Here is a 22,052-nt window from a genome sequence, read left to right as displayed (position 1 = left end):
GCAAAGTTTAAGTCCAGCAACTATAGGCCAGTTAGTTTAATCTCAGTGGTGGGTAAGCTTCTGGAAGCAATAATTCAGGGCAAAGTCAATAGTCACAGGGACAAATGTGGGATAATTCCGGAAAACTAGCACCGATTTGATAAAGACAAATACTGTTTAATTAACTTAAGTTTCTTTTACAGGGAGGGTTGATGAAAGTAATTCTGTTGATGTGGTCTACAGACTTCAAAAAGGCATTTGATAAAGTGCCACAGAACAGACTAATGGGCGGCACGGTAGTGTAGTGGTTAGCACTGTTGCTTCACAGCACCAGTGTCTCAGGTTCGATTCCCGGCTTGGGTCACTGTATGTGCGGAGTCTGCACGTTCTCCCTGTGTCTGCATGAGTTTCCTCCGGGTGCTCTGGTTTCCTCCCACAAGTCCCAAAAAACATGCTGTTAGGTGAATTGGACATTCTGATTCTCCCTCTGTGTACCCGAACAGGGCTGGAATGTGGCGACTAGGTGCTTTTCACAGTAACTTCATTGCAGTGTTAGTGTAAGCCTACTCGTGACAGTAAAGATTATTATTATGAACCATGTTCGCGTTTATGGAATAAAAGAACAGTAGCAGCAAGGATACAAAATAGTCTGATTGACAGGAAACAGAATAGTGGTGAATGATAGTTATTTGGACTGGAGGGAGTTTTATAGTGACGTTCCCCGGGGATCGGTGTTCGGACCCCTGCCCTTCCTGATATATATTAATTACCCAGACATTGGTGCACCGGACACAATTTGAAAATTTATGGATGGTATGAAACCACGGACATGTTATGAACCATTGAGGGAAGTGTAGAACTTCAAAAGAACGTAGACTAGTTGGTGGAATAGGCCGACAAGTGGAACATCAAATTTAAGTGTTTGTGTGTGTGTATATATTACAACCCAAAGATGTGTAGAGTAGGTGGATTGGCCACACTAAATTGCCCATTAATTGGATTTTTTTTAAATTAAAAAAAAAAGATGTGGCAGGACTAGTTGAGAGAGTGGTTAACGAAGTATAATGGCATCATATGCTTTAGCAATAGGGACATAGAATACACAAGCAAAGAATTTATGTCAAACTTGTATAAAACACTGGTTAGGCCTTGGCTGGAATATTGCATTCCATCCTGGGAACCACGCTTTAGGAAGGATATGTTGACGGGGTGCAGACAATATCACCAGAATGGTTCCAGAGATGAAAAACCTCAGATATGTGAGTATTGGGGAAGTTGGGACTGTATTCCTCATGCTTTACTGAGTCACATGCTTTTGTCAGATGAATGAATACAATGAGAGAGTTTCTAGTGTCATTCTTGACAATTTTCTTGGATTGCCTGGCAATAAAGACCATATCAGAGATTCCTGTATAAAAACATGCGAATCAGGAGCAGGGGTTTGCCATTCGGCCCCTTGGGCCTGCTCGACGATTTGATAAGATCATGTTTGACCTGATTGTGGCATCAATCTATTCTCCTTGTCTGGCCCCTCTAGCCTTTGACTCTCTTGTTGATCAAAAATCTGCCTAACTCAGCTTTTTATATATTAATGACCCTGCCTCCAATGCTCTCTAGGAGGTCTAAAGCTACACTGTTTCTCTGGGAGGATTTCCTCAGTCACGGTGTGCAGAAGATGTGGGAGAGCCCTTGTCAGGGCTTTCCCTGTGATGGACAAGTGGGAAATACCTCGACAGTTTCCACAACATGACTTACCTGCCTTCTTGATAGTTACCGTTGTTACATTCCTGGAGTTGGGGCAAATTCCTTTTCTCCCCAAACGCATAGGATGAGTGGATGGACTCTTGTGATAAAACCATTAGCTGGACTGCACTGTCATCGGGGACACAGGTTTTGTTGTTTTTCATCCATTTGATTGCTTGTTGCAGCTCCCCCATCCATGGTAGTCCACTCATCACGTGTCACTGTGGAATAACCTAGGGCACGATCTACCTGCCACGTCGCGCCCCAATGGGAGCACGACATGGCCGATAGATGCCGGGTAAATTCTCCCTTGGGCTTCTCGATAGCCGCAAGACCGTGTGTGTGTGTGTGTGTGTGTGTGTGTGTGTGTGTGTGTGTGTGTGTGTGTCCCATGTTACGCGCCATTAAATAGAGTGTTGGTAATCCTTAATATGTTACTGGGGCTTTCACAGGAGGCAGGCGCTCTGTAAAATGATCACTTTTGCAGGCAGAATTTAATGCCTCTGTCAATCCCCGAGGTGAGCTCTGTGGTGGGGCATTGTTTTGATCAGACGGGAAGATCCCTGATTAAGGGAACCAGGCATCAGAAAGGGGGAGTCTGCACAGAGTTTCTTCGCTGCCCTTTCCTCCGGCCCATCCCGCCACTGCTTACCCTTCTCCAGAGATCTAACTGATCCCTGGTGCAGACAACCGTACTACCAAAGGCAGCCACTTCTCTTGAAGGCACTACCATCAATGGAGAGCTCCTGGCCTCTGATTTGGCATTCTGAGGTGAGTTGAAAATCTTGTAAAATTGGCTTGCTGAAGGGTGAAAGGTCGCCACGCTCTTTCTTCATTGACCATCTGTTAGAATTGCTTTGCTTTTCTGAAAGGTAAATTGAAGTTGAACAGGATATTCTAATTTTTTTTTTTTCTCTTTGTACAGGAGCAGTATCAGTAGCAGGGGTCCAGGCTGGCCTTTGGGCTGTGGAAGGCGGGAACAAACTGGTTTGTTCCCAGTTACTTGATTCAGTAAAAGCCGATATTGTCCACACCACAGTGACTTCAATTTCTCTGCACCCTTCAGGTAAGAAAGGAAGGCCTCTTATTTCCTGCAGACATTTTGGTCGCTTGCAATTGGATGAAAATAATCATTGAAACATCCAGTAACTGGTCAATCATCCATGAGGGCCCAATTGCAAAAGGACAGACAGCTGTTCCTTTTCTACTTTATCAACAAGATCTGCTGCTATAGTATTAACTGCGTTTTGGTACATTATTTATTATCATGTACAAACTACTACATGTATCTGCCATTTGCAAACTAGGATGAAGTGGACCTTTAATTTGATGATCTTAAATCATGGTTTGAAAGATTGCTATCTCTTCCCCCTCCTGTTTTTTTTTAATGAGGAGTGCAAAAGATTTTTTTTTTTTTTTAAATAATTTTTATTAAGGTTTTCATAAAATATCAATAACAATGAAAAAGGAATCCAACAGGGTTAAGTACAAACACTGTCTAGAAAAGCAACCCACCCTACCCCCTGTACATAAATAATAAATTAACATTAACACCCCGACTTAACGCAACTGGTATATACACCACCCTGGACCCTCCAGTGTAAATAACAGAAACAGAAATAAAGTAAAGTAAGCACCCCCCCCCGGGTTGCTGCTGCCATTGACCAATGTCTACCGTTCTGCCAGGAAGTCTAAGAACGGTTGCCACCGCCTAAAGAACCCTTGTACCGACCCTCTCAAGGCGAATTTCACCCTCTCCGATTTAATGAACCCCGCCATATTGTTGATCCAAGATTCCACGCTTGGGGGCCTCGCATCCTTCCACTGAAGAAGAATCCTTCGCCGGGCTACCAGGGACGCAAAGGCCAGAATACCGGCCTCTTTCGCCTCCTGCACTCCCGGCTCCTCTGCCACCCCAAATATTGCGAGCCCCCAGCCCGGTTTGACCCTGGATCCTACCTACCACCCTCGACACCGTCCTCGCTACGCCCATCCAAAATTCCTCCAGCGCTGGGCATGCCCAGAACACATGGGTGTGATTTGCTGGACTCCCTGAGCACCTAACACACCTGTCCTCACCCAAAAAACCGGCTCATCCTTGTCCCGGTCATGTGTGCCCTGTGCAGCACCTTAAACTGTATGAGGGTGAGCCTCGCGCACGATGAGGAAGAGTTCACTCTCCCTAGGGCATCTGTCCACGTCCCTTCCTCCATTTCCTCTCCCAACTCCTCCTCCCACTTGCCTTTCACCTCCACCACCGAGGCCTCCTCCTCCTCCTCCTGCATCACCTGGTAAGTTTCCGAGATCCCACGCGTCCCACCTCTTGAACACCTCCTCCATTTGCTCCACCAGCTTTGTGAAATTAAACCTATGCAGGCCCCCGCAGCTCCTGGCCACCTGGACCCCCAAATCCCTGAAGCTCCTCGCCGCCCTTTTTAGTGGGAGCTCACCAATCCCCCTCTCCTGGTCCCCTGGGTGAACCACTAACAGCTCGCTCTTCCCCATGTTGAGCTTGTACCCCGAAAACTCCCCGAATCTGCCCACGTCCCTTCCTCAATCTCCTCTCCCAACTCCTCCTCCCACTTACCATTCACCCCCACCACCGAGGCCCCCTTCTCCTGTATCACCGGGTAAGTTTCCGAGATCTCTCTTCTCTCTCTTTCTCTTCTCCCCCCCCCCCCCCCCCCCCCCCCAAGAGCACCCTGTCCTGTACTGTGTATGGCAGTAGCCTCGGGAATTCCACCACCTGCCGTCTGGCAAACGGCCTTACCTGTAAGTACCTGAAGGTGTTCCCCGGGGGAGCCCTACGTCTCCTCCAGCTCACCCAGGCTCGCGAACTCCCCGTCCACAAACAGGTCCCCCATCTTTCGTATCCCTGCCCTGTGCCACCCCGAAAACCCTCCACCTGTTCTCCCTGGGGTGAACCGGTGGTTCCCCCCGTATTAGGGTCCACGCCGAGGCCCCAACTTGCCCCCACCATGCCGCCTCCACTGCCCCCAGATTTTGAGGGCAGTCGCCACCACCGGGCTCGTGGTATACCTCCTTGGAGGGAGCGGGGCCATTGCCAGCGCCCCCAGACTCGTACCCACACAAGCCGCGTCTCCAGCCTCTTCCATGCAGCCCCCTCCCCCTCCATCACCCACTTGCGCACCATCGTCGCATTTGCTGCCCAGTAGTACCCACAGAGGTTGGGCATCGCCAGTCCCCCCCTATCTCTACTCCGCTCCAGGAACACCCTTCTCACCCTCTTGAGTCCCTCGCGCCCACACAAACCCCATTATACTGCTGTTAACCCGCCTAAAAACAGCCTTCGGGATAAACACTGGGAGGCACTGGAACAGGAACAAAAACCTTGGGAGCAACGTCATTTCGATTGACTGCACCTACCCGCCAAGGACAGCGGCAATGAGTCCCACCTCTTGAACTCCTCCTCCATTTGCTCCACCAGCCTTGTAAAGTTAAGCCTATGCAGGGCCCCCCCAGCTCCTGGCCACCTGGACCCCCAAATACCTGAAGCTCCTCTCCTCCCTTTTTAGTGGGAGCTCGCCAATCCCCCTCTCCTGGTCCCCTGGGTGAACCACGAACAACTCGCTCTTCCCCGTGTTGAGCTTGTACCCCGAAAAGTCCCCGAATTCCCTGAGGATCCTCATTACCTCTGGCATTCCCCCCACTGGTTCCGCCACATATAGCAGCAGGTTGTCCGCATAGAGCGTCACCCTATGCTCCTCCCCACCCCACACCAACCCCCTCCAGTTCCTTGACTCCTTCAGTGCCATAGCCAGGGGTTCAATCGCCAGTGCAAAGAGCAGGGGGGACAGGGGACACCCCTGCCTCGTCCCTCAGTGCAAGCGAAAGTACTCGGACCTCCTCCTGTTTGTGGCCACACTCGCCATCGGGATCTCATACAACAGCCTAACCCACCTGACAAACCCTTCCCCAAACCTCTTCAGCACCTCCCACAGGTACCCCCACTCGACCCTATCGAAGGCTTTCTCAGCGTCCATCGCCACCTCTATCTCCGCCTCCCCCTCCCTCGCCGGCATCATGATAACGTTCAAAAGCCTCCGCACATTCGCGTTCATCTGTCTCCCCTTCACAAACCTCGTCTGGTCTTCATGGATGATCTGCGGCACACAATCTTCAATCCTCGTGGCTAAGACCTTTGCCAGTACCTTGGCATCTACATTTAGCAAGGAAATCGGTCTGTAAGACCCACATTGCAGGGGGATCCTTGTCCCGCTTCAGGATCAAGGAGTTCAGTGCCCGGGACATCGTCGGGGGCAAAGCACCCCCCTCCCTTGCCTCATTGAAAGTCCTGACTTGCAACGGGCCCAACAGGTCCATATATTTTTTTATAGAATTCGACCGAGAAACCGTCCGGCCCCGGTGCCTTCCCCGCCTGCATGCTTCCTATCCCTTTGATCAGCTCCTCCAGCCCAATCGAGGCCCCCAGTCCCGCCACCAGTCACTCTTCCACCTTTGGAAACCTCAATTGGTCCAGGAAACGGCCCATCCCTCCCTCCTCCTGTGGGGGCTCGGATCGGTACAATTCCTTGTAAAAGTCCCTGAAGACCCCATTGAAGCCAACCCCACTCCGCACCACACTCCCTCCCCTGTCCTTAACTCCCCCGATCTCCCTAGCTGCGTCCCGCTTCCGAAGCTGATGCGCCAGCATCCGGCTTGCCTTTTCCCCATACTCGTAAATCGCCTCCTGGGCCTTCCTTCACTGCACCTCAGCCTTCCTGGTGGTCACCAGGTCAAATTCGGCCTGGAGGCTGCGCCTCTTCCTCAACAATCCTTCCTCTGGCACCTCCGCATACCTCTTGTCTCCCCTCACCATCTCCCCCACCAGCCGCTCCCTCCGCTCCTTGTGGGCCCTAATGGAGATCAGCTCTCCCCTCACCACCGCTTTCAGCGCCTTCCATACCATCCCCACTCTGACCTCCCCGTTGTCGTTGGTCTCCAAGTACCTCTCTATACTTCCTCGGACCCGCTCGCTCACCTCCTCATCCGCCAACAGCCCCACCTCCAAGCGCCACAATGGGCGCTAGTCCTTCTCCTCCCCCATCTCCATGTCCACCCAATGCGGGGCGTGGTCCGAAATGGCTATTGCCGAAAACTCAGTATCCTCTACTCTCGCTATCAGCGCCCTACTCAAAATGAAAAAGTCGATTCGGGAATAAGCCTTATGGACCTGTGAGAAGAATGAAAATTCCCTAGCCCCCGGCCTTGCAAATCTCCAAGGGTCCACCCCTCCCATCTGGTCCATAAACCCCCTCGGCACTCTAGCCACCGCCGGCTTCCTACCCGTCCTAGACCTGGAGCGATCCAGTGCCGGATCCAGCACCGTGTTAAAGTCTTCCCCCCCATTATCAGGCGCCCCACTTCCAAGTCTGGGATCCGACCCAACATGCGCCGCATAAAACCCGCATCGTCCCAGTTCGGGGCATACACATTGACGAGTACCACCCTCTCTCCCTGCAACTTACCACTTACCATTATGTACCTACCGCCATTATCTGCCACCATGCTCGACGCCTCGAATGACACCTTCTTTCCCACGAAGATCGCCACCCCTCTATTTTTGGCATCTAGCCCCGAGTGAAACACCTGACCTAACCACCCTTTCCTCAATCTTACCTGGTCTGCCACCTTCAGGTGTGTCTCCTGGAGCATAGCCACATCCGCCTTCAGCCCCTTCAGGTGCTCGAACACGCGAGCCCGCTTAACCGGCCCATTCAGTCCCCTTACATTCCAGGTTATCAGCCGGATCAGGGGGCTACCCGCCCCCCCTCCCCCCCCGGCCGACTAGCCATAACCCCTCGGCCAGCCACGCGCCCGCACCCCACACCCGGTCCGTTCCCCACGGCGGCATACCCCCGTCTCGAACCCCCCACTCGCTCCAGCTCCCCCTTGATCATAGCAGCAGCAACTCGATTCCCCCCAAACCCCGCCCCCGACTAGGACCCATCCTAGCTGATGTACTCCCCCTATTGCACTTCTGCAAGTCAGCTGTCTCCTGCTGACACCGGCCACTCCCGCCTCTCCTTCGACTCCTCCCATTGTGTGACACACCCTCCTCTCCCGTTCCCCATCCATAGGCTCTCCCCCTCCCCCTTCCATTCTAAGCGCGGGAAAAAACCTGCGCTTTCCACCTACCCGGCCTCGCCACCTCTGACGCAGCTTTTACAGGCCCAGTCCTCTCAACCCCGACTCGGTTCTCCCCTTCCCCCGCGGGGCCCCATCTCACTGCCGGCCACCACCCCTGTTCCGTTTACCTACCCCCCCCCCCCCCCTCCAAGAGCCCCCCCGACCAACCCAACCAAAACAGTGCCCAACCCGCCCCAACCACCCTCACCGACCCGAAAGAGAAAAACACAGAGAAAAAGAAACCAGGAGCAAAGCAAAGGCCCTCCCCCCCCTCAAAAAAACAACGTATCAACCGCAGTCCCCAAACGCCCGTCCCGACCCTCAATCTGTGTCCAACTTCTCGGCCTGAAGAATGGCCCACGCCTCCTCCGGAGACTCAAAATAATGGTGTTGGTCCTTGTAGGTGACCCACAGTCACGCCGGCTGCAACATGCCAAACTTTACCCCCTTCCTGTGCAGCATTGCCTTTGCTCGATTGTATCCGGCCCTCCTCTTCGCCACCTCCGCACTCCAGTCCTAATATATCCGAACCTCCGCGTTCTCCCACTTGCTTCTCCTCTCCTTCTTGGCCCACCTGAGCACACATTCCCGATCGACGAACCGATGGAACCTCACCAGCACCGCCCGCGGAGGCTCGTTAGCCTTGGGCCTCCTCGCTCGCACTCTATGGGCCCCTTCCAGCTCCAGGGGCCCCTGAAAGGACCCCACTCCCATCAGCGAGTTCAACATGGTGACCACATAGGTCCCCACGTCCGGCCCCTCCGGGAGGCCCAGAATCTGCAGATTCTTCCGCCTCGACCGATTCTCGATCTCCTCGAACCGTTCCTGCCATTTCTTGTGGAGCGCCTCGTGCGCCTCCACCTTTACCGCCAGGCCTAAGATCTCGTCCTCGTTGTCGGAGATCTTTTGTCGAGCCTCGCGGATCGCCACCCCCCTGGGCCATCTGTGTCTCCAGCAGCTTATCAATAGAAGCCTTCATCGGCTCTAGCAGGTCCGCTTTAATCTCTCTGAAGCAGCGCAGGATAACCTCCTGCTTCTCCTCCACCCACTGCATCCACGTTGACTCATCTCCGCCCGCCGCCATTTTATTCTTCTTCCCTCGTACCTTCTTCGAGTCCACCACCACCTTTTTAGTCGCCCCGTTCCTAGTAGAAGCCATATACTATCGGGGAGCTGTTATAATCTCCTTCCCACACCGGGAAACGGCGAAAAAGTGCCGTTGGGGGCCCTGAAAAGAGCCCAAAAGTCCGTTCCAAGCGGGAGCCGCCGAATGTGCGTCTTCGCTCCGCATAGCCGCAACCGGAAGTCTGAGTGCAAAAGATTAACCAACATTGCACCTTATAATCACACTGGTGCACAGGTACAGGAAAATCTGCACAAAACTGATAGATCACAGAAATTCCACATTTGAACAAAATGTGTCCCATGTAGAGTTAGAAATTATCATTTCATATAAACAGTTTGTTTTGACTTATTTGACAGAATATATCTTAAAATCTTTTTAAAAAAAAAAAGAAATTAAGCCAATTTGTTGAGTATGTTTGCTCCACTGATGAGGGCAAAACATAAAGTCCAAAGGCTAAAAATGACGTTTGTATGGCACATTCCATTGCCGAGAAATTTGACAGTGTAAAATCAGAAGCCATTGTGGCAGAAATTCACAACACCCCTTCCTACCCCCATCCCGCTTTCCCAATGCTGATTAATGCAGAAAATAAGCTTGAACATGTGGCATAGATAAGATGCTCATGAAGTACCTGTTCCTGAAACTTAGGAAAATAGCCTATTCAGAGGAATAGTTGTTGCTGTTTATTTTACAGCTACTTCTCTAGAACACGGCCATCCTGACCCAACTTTTTTTTTTTTGCATCCTTTGAAGTCTTATTGATTACTGGCTTTCTGTACAATACTTAATAGATTTGTCTGCCTATTTTATTACATCCTGCAGTCCTGTCTACCCAACACCCATGTGCTCCTGGTTATGCAACACCTTGATTTTTAAAATTCTCATCTTTTTGTTCAGATCCTTCCATGAGCCTCACCATTTCCTATCTCTTTAATCTCCAGTGGTCTTTTGTGCATCTTCTATTTTTATTGCCCCACCATTGGTGGCCATGTCATCAGCTTCTGAGGCCCTAATTTCTGTTGTTACCTCACTAGCCTGTCTTTCCTGCTTTAAGACATTCCTTAAAACCTATTCCTTTGATCAAACTTTTGGTCATCTGTCATGTGGCTCAGTATCAAATGGTGTTTCACAGTGCTCACCTTGACATTTTTTTACTTCCTAATATAACTTCCAATATAATTGAAAGTTGCTATAATTAATTCATTCATACTTGATCTCTTTCAAACTATGTATTCCTTGCGCAGATATTTCTCTTGTATAATGCTCTGATAGTTGGAGCAGGAGACATCAAAGCCATCCTGTTTATTTTGGAGTGTCTGTTGCTCCAAGATGTAAATAGGTTTTACTGACTGTCGGCCCTTATTTCTCCAGAATGCCGAACATCTGCTTGGCAGCAACCAGGCCAAAATTGATATTGATGACACCCAGAGCTGGATTAAATTTTTTAATCCTACAGATGGAAGAAGTTCACCTGAAGGGCAGTGGTCAGAGGGTGGCAGAGGGTTAAGGAAATAAAGGAATTCATAAAGCTGCAAACAAAAAATCAAACTTTCCAAGTAAAATTTGAACACATTGTTCCTTTCCAGTTTTATCCGTTAACTCAGAAATAAGTTAACACTTTGGGGCTGCAAAATCTGCCCCCAATCACTTTCTTCTAAAAATGTATTTTCTTACGAACATGTATCAAAACAGGTTACAATACATAAACACTCCGAGAAACATACTTCCCAGCAATCAACTATGCAGTCTGCACAAATGTATGCCTCACCTTGACCAGCCCCACTTCCCTCCACCTCCTGTATACACTATTCACCCCCCAGCTCAAACTCAGGATTCTCGCACAGCGGCATTAACACCGACACCCCCTTCCACCTTAAAATGCCTCCTCAACTGATTCCATATCTTCACTGTGGACTACACCACCGGGCTCCCTGAATACCTACTCGGAGCCATTGGCAATGCTGCCGTCACCATAGCCCTCAAACTGGACCCCTTACAAGATTCCTCCTCCATCCTAACCCACTCTACCTCTTCTCCTTCCCACCATCGCCGAACCTTATCCACATTCGCCGTCCAAAAATAATGAAACAGGTTCGGCAACACCTCTGTAGCAGGGTCCTTCCGACCCTCCGCACCTTCCCCGCCCATACAAAGTCTGAAATGATCGTGTCCAATTTCCGTAAAAAGCCCTTTGGTATAAAGATTGGGAGAGCCTGAAAAATAAACAAGATCCTCGGCAGAATGTTGATTTTCACCACTTGTACCCTCCTATTCACGTCAACTGCAGTGTATTCCTCCTCTTAAGATCCTCCCTGGCTTCCTGCACCAGCTTCATTACGTTCCACTTATGGAGCGCTGTCCATTCCCTCACTACCTGAATCCTAATACCTAAACCTATCTCTTGTTACCATAAATGGCAACCCCCCCCCCCTAAATTTGCCCGCCGTCCCAGTTCATTCACCGGGAAACCTTGCTTTTTCCGACATTCAGTTTATACCCCGAGAACCCTCCAAAACTCCCCAGCAGGCCCATAATCCTTCCGTTAGTCTCCAACGGATCCGAAACATACAGCAACAGGTCATTGGCATAGAGCAATAACCGATGCTGCCTCTGTCCCCTCATAATCCCCTGCCACTCTGCCGTCCCCCTGAGAGCCATCGCCAACAGCTCTATGGCCAGTGCAAACAGTAACGGCGACAGTGGCTTCCCCTGCCCAAATCACTTTCTGGCCCCTCATCCAAATCCTGTCGTTCCTCGAGGGATCTTTGATATTTTAGTGACAGCTATTTAACTCCAAGAAGCATCACAGTTGACATCTCCCTTGGGTTCATCCAGTGCAGCACACAAATTCATTGGATGCCGAGAGCAAAGTGGGAACCCCTTCCCTAACAGCACAGTGGGTGTACCTACAGCACAGGGACTGCATTGGTTTACGAAGGCGGCACGCTACCACCTCCTCGAGGGCAATTAGTGGTGGGCAATAAGTGCTGGCCTAGCTAGCGATGCCCATATCCTAAGAATGAATTTTAAAAATGTGCTGAGGCCACTTATAAATCCCTTAACAGCGTGACAGACATCATCCGCCAATTTATCACAGACCAGCAATAAAATTGGAGATGGACCTCTTTGGTTTGTGTGGGTCATTCATTCACTCAAGAAACTCCGTGAAGTCTTCAGACGAGCTAATGAATGATTGATTGACATCCTTCCATCTGGGAGAGATGAAACGAGTGTAGCCTCAGAACTTTGGTGAGGTCAGATGAGATCATCTGCAATTGTTTTGATGACTGAACAAGTCAATTCTGGAAAGAATTAGCAAATTAAAGGAAGTTGTGCAGTATACTGACTCACAGCGCAGGCACCCTGATAACCTCAGTGCACAATGCTGCTGCTGGAAGGACCTGAGTCCACACTTCCAGTTCTTCGAAGCTTCTCACCTCAGCCATGCTGTTAGGGAACTGTTCAGTGGGTCTCTGCTCATCTCCATTGAGGGGAAGGGGTAATGCAGTGAAAGGACAAAATGATTACCAACACCTAACCAGTCAAGACTAGCATTGGCTAACGATGCTCACTCCTCCCCCCCCCCCCTGCCACACACTGTTGCACTTTGTGTGTGATGTAGTGACAACAGACAAAGCAGAGGCCGGTGATAAAAACGGTGTATTGGCAATGATCTAGAAGCAGGGAAGCAGGCTGTGTGACTGATTTACAGGCCTGTAGTGGATTTGTCAGATTCCGAGATCGAGATAAAAGACTGCAAGGAAAGCGCAGATGCTTCACCTGCTTGGGCTTGGACATGTTCATGGGGTGGCACAGTGGTTACCTCAAAGTGCCCAGGGACCCGGGTTCCATTTCGACCTTGGGTGACTTGAGTTTGTAAGTTCTTCCCGTGTCCACATGGATTTGCTCCGGATTTCCCCACTGTCCAAAGATGTGCCGGTGAGATGGACTGGCCACTCTAAATTGTCCCTTCGTGTCCAAAGTTAGGTGGGGTTACAGGATGGGCAGGGGAATGGACCCAGGCAGGCTGCTGAGTGTTGGTGCAGACCTGATGGGCAAAATGGCCTCCTTCCGTAGGGATTCTATGATTTTCACTAGCCATACACTCCAACCTTTCCAGTCTGAAAATCCGGAAAGTTATCTGCAATTTGTTTTCAGCAAACCCCGCAACTCTCAGACTTGCCACTCCCTGCACTTGCAACCAGCTCAACCGTGATTTTGCTTTTTCCGGCTCTACAGTTGGTTTCTGATGTTAAGTAACTAAATAGCATTTACCTGCCTCTACCCCCAGATTTCACCAGAATGTAAGGTTATAATGTTCCACTCGGTGTCTGGTGATTAAAAATGTCTAGTGATTAAAAATAATTTGTATGTTCCAGTTGACCAAGGTTATGAATTGTGGGACACTCCTGGAAAGTGTAGGGATCATCTTCATGGCATGATGAGCCTGTCTAACATGACCAAGACCATCTTGTATTGCTTGGACCAATTTAGTTGCCAAGAAATTAAGGCAGTGGTGAGCTTAGATAAGCAGACAGCAGTTCTTCAGACAGTCATTGACATGTTTCTCCACAGCAGCTGGGCTTCCCGAGGCAGTGACTGTTGGAAAGGGTTAATGATCTCTTTGCCTGTAGACCTTAGTAAGGAGCTATTTTTGATTAGGATACTTCCTGTGATTGAGCCTCCGATGTATTCTTTTATCATATCCTTATCTCCTTCCTATTATAGCATAAAGCTCAATATGCTAGTTGGAATTTTTGTTCGGTACAATATTTTGGAAACATGCCAGCTGCAGTATTTGTATATGTTAAACAATTTGTAGTGCTCTCTATGTTTCATTACTGTTTTATGTCTCCGGTACATAGTTGTATCCAGTTCTCAGACTTGTGGTCAGGCATTGTAGCTTTATTCCATAGTACAGAAAATTCCCAAATCCAGAAATACCTTTGGCTCCGGTCCTTCCAGTCAGCAGTACTGTGCATTGAGGTTCTCTGTGTCTGGACTGCAAGCATTCCAGACCAGAGAGGTTAAAGTGTATTTTAAAGACCAACTTTTGTAAAAATGTATTGACTGTATTTAACATGCCTAAATATTTTTCAAAGACTGGTGCTGTTTCTAGGACTTCTCCCTTCCATATCCTGTTTACATACATGCCCTATCAGTTAAAACACTTTCTTGCTTAATGGAGTGGGCAGATGAAACAGCACATTAGTACAAAGGTTACTCCATAATGAGTAGAAGAATGTTGGTTCGCCCTCCATATTTGCACGCAGAAAATTCCCTGTGTTCGCCACATCGTCAAGAAGAGATGTTAGCTGGGGTTGTTTCTGTCACAATAATGGGATCATCCAGGGACCATCTTACAGCAATTGCTGTGGTATTATAAGGACCCAAGAGCCAATCATTACGGTGAGGAAATCTGAAGGGTTCCCTGTTATGGGCCAGGGTTTAGAGAACCCCAAAGTGTATCATGGAGTTCACCTGACCCACAACTTTTAATAGATTGTGGTATGGGGAGCACACGGCCCACTCTACAGGTGTGGTACAGCAGAAATGGAAAAATAATTTTTAAAGCAAAACAATGTTTATTCTATTAACTCAAGTTAACCTTTTTGAAACATACAGTGAAAATCTTAGCAACCATTTATTCAAAGAATACAACACTAAGTAATCCATAAGCTGTCCTTTTAACATCCAGAAGACTTTAAAAAAAACTTTAAATAGAAGCACATTAGGTTTGCATTCACTACTGAGAACATTTATAATTCTGAATTCACCAAATGATCAAGAGATAGTCTTTTGATGGCAGAGAGAACAGCAGTACACCTGCCTGGTTTGGCTTCAGCTCCAACACTGAAAACGAAACTAAAACACACCCTGCAGCAAACAGCCTAAAACGAAAGTAAAAAGCTGTCAGACAGCCCAGCTCCACTCACACTCTGACATCACTGAAAACACCCATTTCTTAAAGGTACATTTCTTAAGCACCCATTTATCAACACCCATTTCGTAAAGGTGTGGTACAGAAAAAAAAATAAACCATCAACTTCAAGATGGTTTCATTTTTCACCTTTTCACCATCCTTTAAGAAATGCACATGGTAAATATACTTTACCGTTTCACAAAACAACACATGCAAACAGGTATAATAATGTCGTCCATTTTTTGTTTTTCCTCCAACTGGGATCCTTCTCGATTGACAGTCTCTTTGAACAAGAAGGTCTCTGCACGATCCGTCCATTTCTCTACGCCTCAGCATTTCTCTTTAAAGTCAGATACTTTAGTTCAATCTGATCCCAAAGTCCCTTGTAATTCTCTAACACATGAGCATTGGTTATCACAGCTTTCAGGCCGTCAAATGCCTGTTGAAACTCCGCTGTCCACTGGAATTTGTTACGCTCCTTGAACAAGTCCGTTAGTGGAGCAACCATGCTACAAAACAGTTGCAGAAATGTTCGATCAAACCCACTCATGCCAAGAAATCGCATTATTTCCCTTCGTCTTGAGGGCATCGGAAACTCCTCAATAACTGTTGTCTTCACACCCGTGTGACCATTCGACCCTGTCCATTTGTATGGCCAAGGAAACTGACATGGGCTTTTCCAAATTCACTTTTGGCTAGGTTTATCACCAAACTCGCCTCCTGAAGTCAATCGAATAATTCCATCAGATGTTTTAAACGTTCTTTCCATGTCTGGCTGAAAATTACCAGATCGTCGATGTATACTGCACAATTGGGTAATCCTGAAACAACTTTGTTAGTTAACCGTTGAAATGTGGCTGGGGCGTTTTTCATGCCAGATGGCATAATTTTGAATTGGTATATACCACCTGGAGTCACAAAAGCTGAAAGCTTCTTCGCCCTTTTGGATAAAGGCACCTGCCAGTAACACTTAAGTAAATCCAGTTTGGAAATAAAAGCTGATTGTCCCACTTTCTCAATGCAATCCTCCAAACGTGGGATAGGATAAGAGTCTGTTCTTGTAACTGCATTAACCTTTCTATAGTCCACACACAACCGTTGGGTACCGTCTGGTTTAGGTACCATCACTATGGGTGAGCTCCATTGGCTGCAACCCACTTCAATTATGCCATTTTTAAGCATACTCTCAATCTCTTTGTTAGCCTGTGCCAATTTTAACGGGTTCAGTCTATATGGATGTTGTTTGATTGGAACAGCATTTCCCACATCTACATCATGTATAGCCATTTTAATATTTCCCAATTTATCTCCACAAACTTGCCCATGTGATATCAATAACTCCTTCAGGTCAGTCCGTTTTCCCTCTGGAAGGTAACTCAACAATTTATCCCAATTTTTAAGAACATCCTCATTTTCCAATTTAATTTGAGGTTTGTCAAATTCACAGTCATTTGGATTTGGTTCGTCACTTTGAGTTAGAAACATTAAAACCACCTCATTTTCCTCTCCTTCCCTTTCAAAGTACTTTTTCAGCATATTCACATGACACACTCGGTGAGTTTTCCTTCTATCTGGTGTTTTTACCACATAATTCACCTCACTTAATTTCCTTTCAATCTGATGAGGTCCACAAAACCTAGCTTTTAAAGGTTCACCTACCACTGGTGACAACACTGAAACTTTATCTCCACTGGCAAGACTACGAACTTTGGATTTCTTGTCCGCTACCTGTTTCATCACATTTTGTGCAACTTTTAATGTTGTCTAGCCAATTCACCTGCTCTATTTAATCGTTCCCTAAAATGTGACACATAATCCAATAATGTAATTTCCGATTTCTCACTCACCAATTTTTCCTTAATCAATTTAAGTGGTCCTCTTACCTCATGACCAAAAATTAGTTCAAAAGGACTGAATTTGGTTGACTCATTATGTGCATACCTAATTGCAAACCGTATGAATGGAATTCCTTTATCCCAATCCTCTGGATAATCGTGACAATAAGCCCTCAACATTGTCTTTAATGTCTGATGCCACCTTTCTAACACTTCCTGCGATTCTGGATGGTACGCAGTTGATTTAAATTGTTTTATTCCTAAGCTATCCATAACTTCTTTGAATAACCTTGAGGTAAAATTTGATCCTTGATCCGATTGTATTTCTGTGGGTAGTCCATATCTAGTAAAGAATTTAAGTAACTCCTCCACAATCTTTTTAGCTGTAATATTACGAACTGGAATGGCCTCTGGAAATCTAGTAGACACATCCATTATAGTCAAAAGATATTGATTCCCACTTTTTGTTTTCGGAAGTGGTCCTACCCAATCAATTAGGCCCCTTGTAAAATGTTCCTCAAATGCTGGAATGGGTATTAAGGGTGCTGATTTTATCACTGCTTGAGGTTTCCCTATCACTTGACATGTCCAGGCCAATAAAAATGTTTTTGGATTTGAGCTTGAGTTTTCCTTATTCCCAAATGACCTCCCACTGGTACCTCATGTGCAACTTGCAACACCTACTTTCTATACCCCACCGGCAATACTACTTGATGAACTTCTGCCCACTTTTCATCCACCTGCATATGTAAAGGTCTCCATTTTCTCATCAAGACATTACTTTTACGGTAATAACACTCTGGTATACACTCAGATTCCTCTTCCATCAATGCTTTCTGATACATCTGTTTTATTTCAACATCTTTCTGTTGTAACTCCGCCAATTTTCCTGAACTAAAAATATCCGCCTCATCCACCACCTGTTGTTCTTTTTCAACCACCTGATCAAAAATCGTTTCTGATAATTGCACTTCAACTTCACCTTCACTCTTTGATTTCTCCTTTTGTTTTGACCTGTGACTTTGCGACCTTGTCACTACACAATCCGGAAAAATCCCAGGATATTCGTCCTTCAACATTTCAGTTGTCTGATTTTCCACTGGCTTATCAACCACAGTAGGCATCACTCCCACCTGCGATCCAGCTATATCATTACAAGATAAGCTGTATTCCTGGACAAGATAGTTTCTCTATTACTCCAACTACCACTTCACCACTCTTCACTGGACTTTCCAACCTTACCTTATATAATGGAACACTATTCCTCTCGCCCTGATTTCCACATATTACCACCTTTGCTGGCAACATTCTTCCCAGACTACGTAACTCCTCATCTCTTACCATTAAAGATTGACTAGCTCCCGTATCTCTTAAAATTGTGACTTTTTTACCTGCTCTTCCTGACACACACACACAAGTAAACTCTACCCACCTAAGTAAATTCTTGAAAGAGATCTGGCACCTTCTTATCAATCACCTCTTGATCAGGCTGTACAATCTTTTGCACCTCCTTCGCTTCACTTGGGCTTTCCTTTACCACTTTAACAAACCCAACTGTCTGATCCTGTTTTACCACATCAGCCTTCCCAGTGCTTTTCTTCAACCACCAACACTGTGACTTTACGTGGCCTAGTTTATTACAGTGGAAACATTTGAAACATTTCATGTCTTTTCCACCCTCCTGGATTTCTTTTTTAATCTGAGGTACACTCTCCTTATTATCTCCCATCAGATCACCGTTACCGTTACCACTTGAGTATTTCTCATGTCCCCAGTTTCTATTCCTCACAGGCTGAAACTGATGTCGGAAATCAAACTTTGATTTATGAACTAATTCATAATCATCTGCCATTTCTGCTGCTAATCTCGCAGTTTTAACCCTCTGTTCTTCCACATGAGTTCTCACTACATCAGGAATTGAACTTTTAAACTCCTCAAAGTATAATTTCTCTGAGAGCTTCAAAAGCTTGGTCTATTTTCAAAGCCCTTATCCACCTATCAAAATTACTCTGTTTGATCCTTTCAAACTTCATGTATGTTTGACCAAATTCTTTCCTTAAATTTCTAAACCTTTGTCTGAAGGCTTCAGGCACTAGTTCATATGCACCTAAGATGGATTTTTTCACCTCCTCACATGTCCCAGATACCTCCTCCGGTAGTGATGCAAACACTTCACTAGCCCTACCTATCTGCTTTGTTTGAATTCGTAATACCCACATGTCCTGTGGCCATTTCATTTGTTTAGCTACCTTCTCAAATGAAATGAAAAAGGCTTCCATTTCCTTCTTGTCAAACCTAGTCAATGCTTGGACATATTTAAATAGATTCCCACCAAGGCTTTGACTGTGACGCTCTTTCTCACTATCCTCATCACTATTATCCAACTGTACGTTTCCCTTTATGCCTGCCAATTTTTTTTTTTAATAAACAATTTTATTGAGGTATTCTTGGCATATAAAACAGCAACATTATGTACAAAAAGCAAATAAGACATAATGCAAGCTTCGGCTCCCTTCTCGCAAGAACCTCCTAAGCAACCCCCCCCCCCCCCCTCTGCTGATGATTAATTCTCTGCGAAGAAGTCAACGAATGGCTGCCACTTCCGGGCGAACTCTGACAGCGGTCCTCTCAAGGCGAACTTAATTTTCTCCAGCCCGAGAAAGCTCGCCATGTCCGAAAGCCATACTTCAGACTTCAGGGGCTTTGAGTCACTCCATGCCAACAGTATTCATCGCCGGGCTACCATGAAATGAAAATCGCTTATTGTCACAAGTAGGATTCAAATGAAGTTACTGTGAAAAGCCCCATGTCGCCACATTCAGGCGCCTGTTCGGGGAGGCTGGTACCAGGGAAGCAAAGGCCAAGACGTCGGCCTCTTTCTCCTTCTGGCCTCCCAGGTCCTCCGAAACCACAAAAATTGCCACCTCAGGACTCAATACTACCCTAGTTTTCAACTAGGACATGACGTCCGCGAATCCCTGCCAGTACCCCCTTAGTTTAGGACACGCCCAGAACATGTGTACATGGGTCACTGGTCCTCCGGCACATCTAGCACATTTCTCCTCCAGCCCAAAGAATTTGCTCATCCGGGCCACCGTCATGTGGGCCCGATGTACGACCTTGAACTGGATCAGACTGAGCCTGGCGCACGTTGCGGTCATGTTTACTCTACTCAAAGCGTCTGCCCATATGCTGTCCTCTATCTCCCCCTGAGCTCCTCCTCCCACTTAAGCTTCAGTTCTTCGGTCTGTGCCTCCTCTGCTCCCATTAATTCTTTATAAATGTCGGAGACTCTCCCCTCTCCCACCTCTCCTCTGGAAACTACCCTGTCCTGGATCCCCCTTGGTGGGAGGCGTGGGAAGGATGGTACCAATCTGCGTACGAAATCCCGCTCCTGCAAGTACCTGAAATCATTCCCTCTCGCCAGCCCGAACTTCTCCTCCAACACCCTCAAGCTCGGGAAGCTCCCTTCCAGGAACAGATCGCCCATCTTCGCAATCCCGGCCCTCCGCCATAATTGGAACCCACCGTCCATATTCCCCAGGGCAAATCGGTGGTTACCGCAGATTGGGGACCAAACCGATGCTCTCACTTCCCCTATATGCCTCCTCCACTGGCCCCAGATCTGTAGAGCCGCCACCACTATACGGCTGGTGGAGTACCGTGCCGGTGGGAGCAGCAGAAGCGCCGTAACCAAGGCTGCCAAACTGGTGCCCCTGCATGAAGCATCCTCCATTCACTCCCAAACCGACCCCGTACCCACCATCCATTTCCTTACTATGGCTATGATAACTGCCCAGTAATAGTTGCTAAAGTTCGGCAACGCCAGCCCCTCATCCCCTTGGTTCCTCTCGAGCATCGCCTTCCTCACCCGTGGGGACTTTCCTGCCCAAACAAATCCCAGGATAATTTTATCTGGCCTCGTAAAAGAAGGACCGCGGAATGAAAATGGGGAGAAACTGAAATATGAACAAGAATCTCGGGAGAATCGACATCTTCACCGTCTACTCTCTCCCCGCCAATGACAGTGGGAGCGCATCCCATCTTCGGAACTCGTCCCTCACTTGCTCCACCAACCGGGACAAGTTTAGCTTATGCAACTTACCCCAGTCTCGCGCGACTTGTATCCCTAAATATCTGAAGCTTTCTCCTACCAGCCGGAATGGCATCCCCCTCAGCCTTCTCTCCTGACCTCTCGCCTGCACTACCCACATCTCGCTCTTTGCCATGTTCAATTTGTATCCTGAGAACTGACCAAATTCCCTCAGGGCTTCCATGATTCCGTCCATCCCCGCCATTGGGTCTGACACGTATAACAGCAGGTCATCCGTGCATAACGAAACTTTATGTTCCCCACCCCGGACCAGCCCTTTCCAGTCCCTGGAAGCTCTCCGAGCAATTGGTAGTGGCTCTATAGCCAGCGCAAACAGCAGTGGGGAGAGGGGGCATCCCTGTCTAGTCCTGCGGTGCAGTCTGAAGTAGTCAGATGTCATCCTATTCGTCCTCACACTAGCCTCTGGGGCCTGATATAGCAGCCTAACCCAGTCAATGAATCCCACCCCAAACCGTCCCAGCCGCTCCCATAGATAGTCCCACTCGACCCGGTCAAAAGCCTTTTCAGCATCCATTGCTACCACTACCTCTGCCTCCCTGCTCTCCGGGGGCTTCATAATCACATTGAGCAGCCTCCTTAGATTGGCCACCAGTTGCCTGCCCTTTACAAACCCGGTTTGGTCCTCCGCAATCACATTGGGTACACAGTCCTCAAATCTAGACGCCAAGATCTTGGCCGGTAATTTAGCGTCTGTGTTAATCAAAGAGATCGGCCTATAGGACCCACATTCCTCCGGGTCTTTATCCCGTTTCAGTATAAGCGAGATAGTGGCCTGCGACATCGTCGGGGTAAGACCCCTCTGTTTCTTGCCTCGTTGAACACCCTGACCTTCACCGGCCCCACTGTCTCGGAGAACTTTTTATAAAACTCCACCGGGTATCCGTCCGACCCCGGGGCTTTACCCGACTGCATGACCTTCAGGCCCCCCAGTACTTCTTCGGTCCTGATCGGGGCCCCCAGTCCGTCTACCAACCCCCTACCTACTCTTGGGAAGGCCAGTCTGTCCAAAAGGCACCTCATCCCCTCCGGTCCCGTGGGGCATTCCGAGGTGTACAGCTTGCTATAGAAGTCCCTAAACACCTGGTTTAGTCCTACCGGGTCCCCCACCAGGTTTCCCTCCCTGTCGACTACCTTTCCTATTTCCCTAGCTGCTTCTCTCTTTCTTAGTTGTTGTACATGCAT

General features: G+C 47.9%; 1 protein-coding gene across 1 annotated transcript in view; it reads left to right on the top strand.

The window, feature by feature from the left end:
• The window catches only part of LOC140426870 (prenylcysteine oxidase 1-like), a 71,204-nt gene that overhangs the window by 34,103 nt on the left and 15,049 nt on the right, over positions 1-22,052 (top strand). The window contains exon 5 of the mRNA XM_072512113.1: positions 2,648-2,788. Within this exon, the coding sequence (XP_072368214.1) occupies positions 2,648-2,788 (141 nt within the window). The remainder of the gene's footprint in view (positions 1-2,647; positions 2,789-22,052) is intronic.

Source organism: Scyliorhinus torazame, chromosome 7, assembly GCF_047496885.1.
Source record: "Scyliorhinus torazame isolate Kashiwa2021f chromosome 7, sScyTor2.1, whole genome shotgun sequence".
In the NCBI taxonomy this organism is placed as follows: Eukaryota; Metazoa; Chordata; class Chondrichthyes; order Carcharhiniformes; family Scyliorhinidae; genus Scyliorhinus; species Scyliorhinus torazame.
The sequence above is the reverse complement of the archived record's forward strand: the minus strand, read 5'-3'. Positions and strand labels throughout refer to the sequence as shown.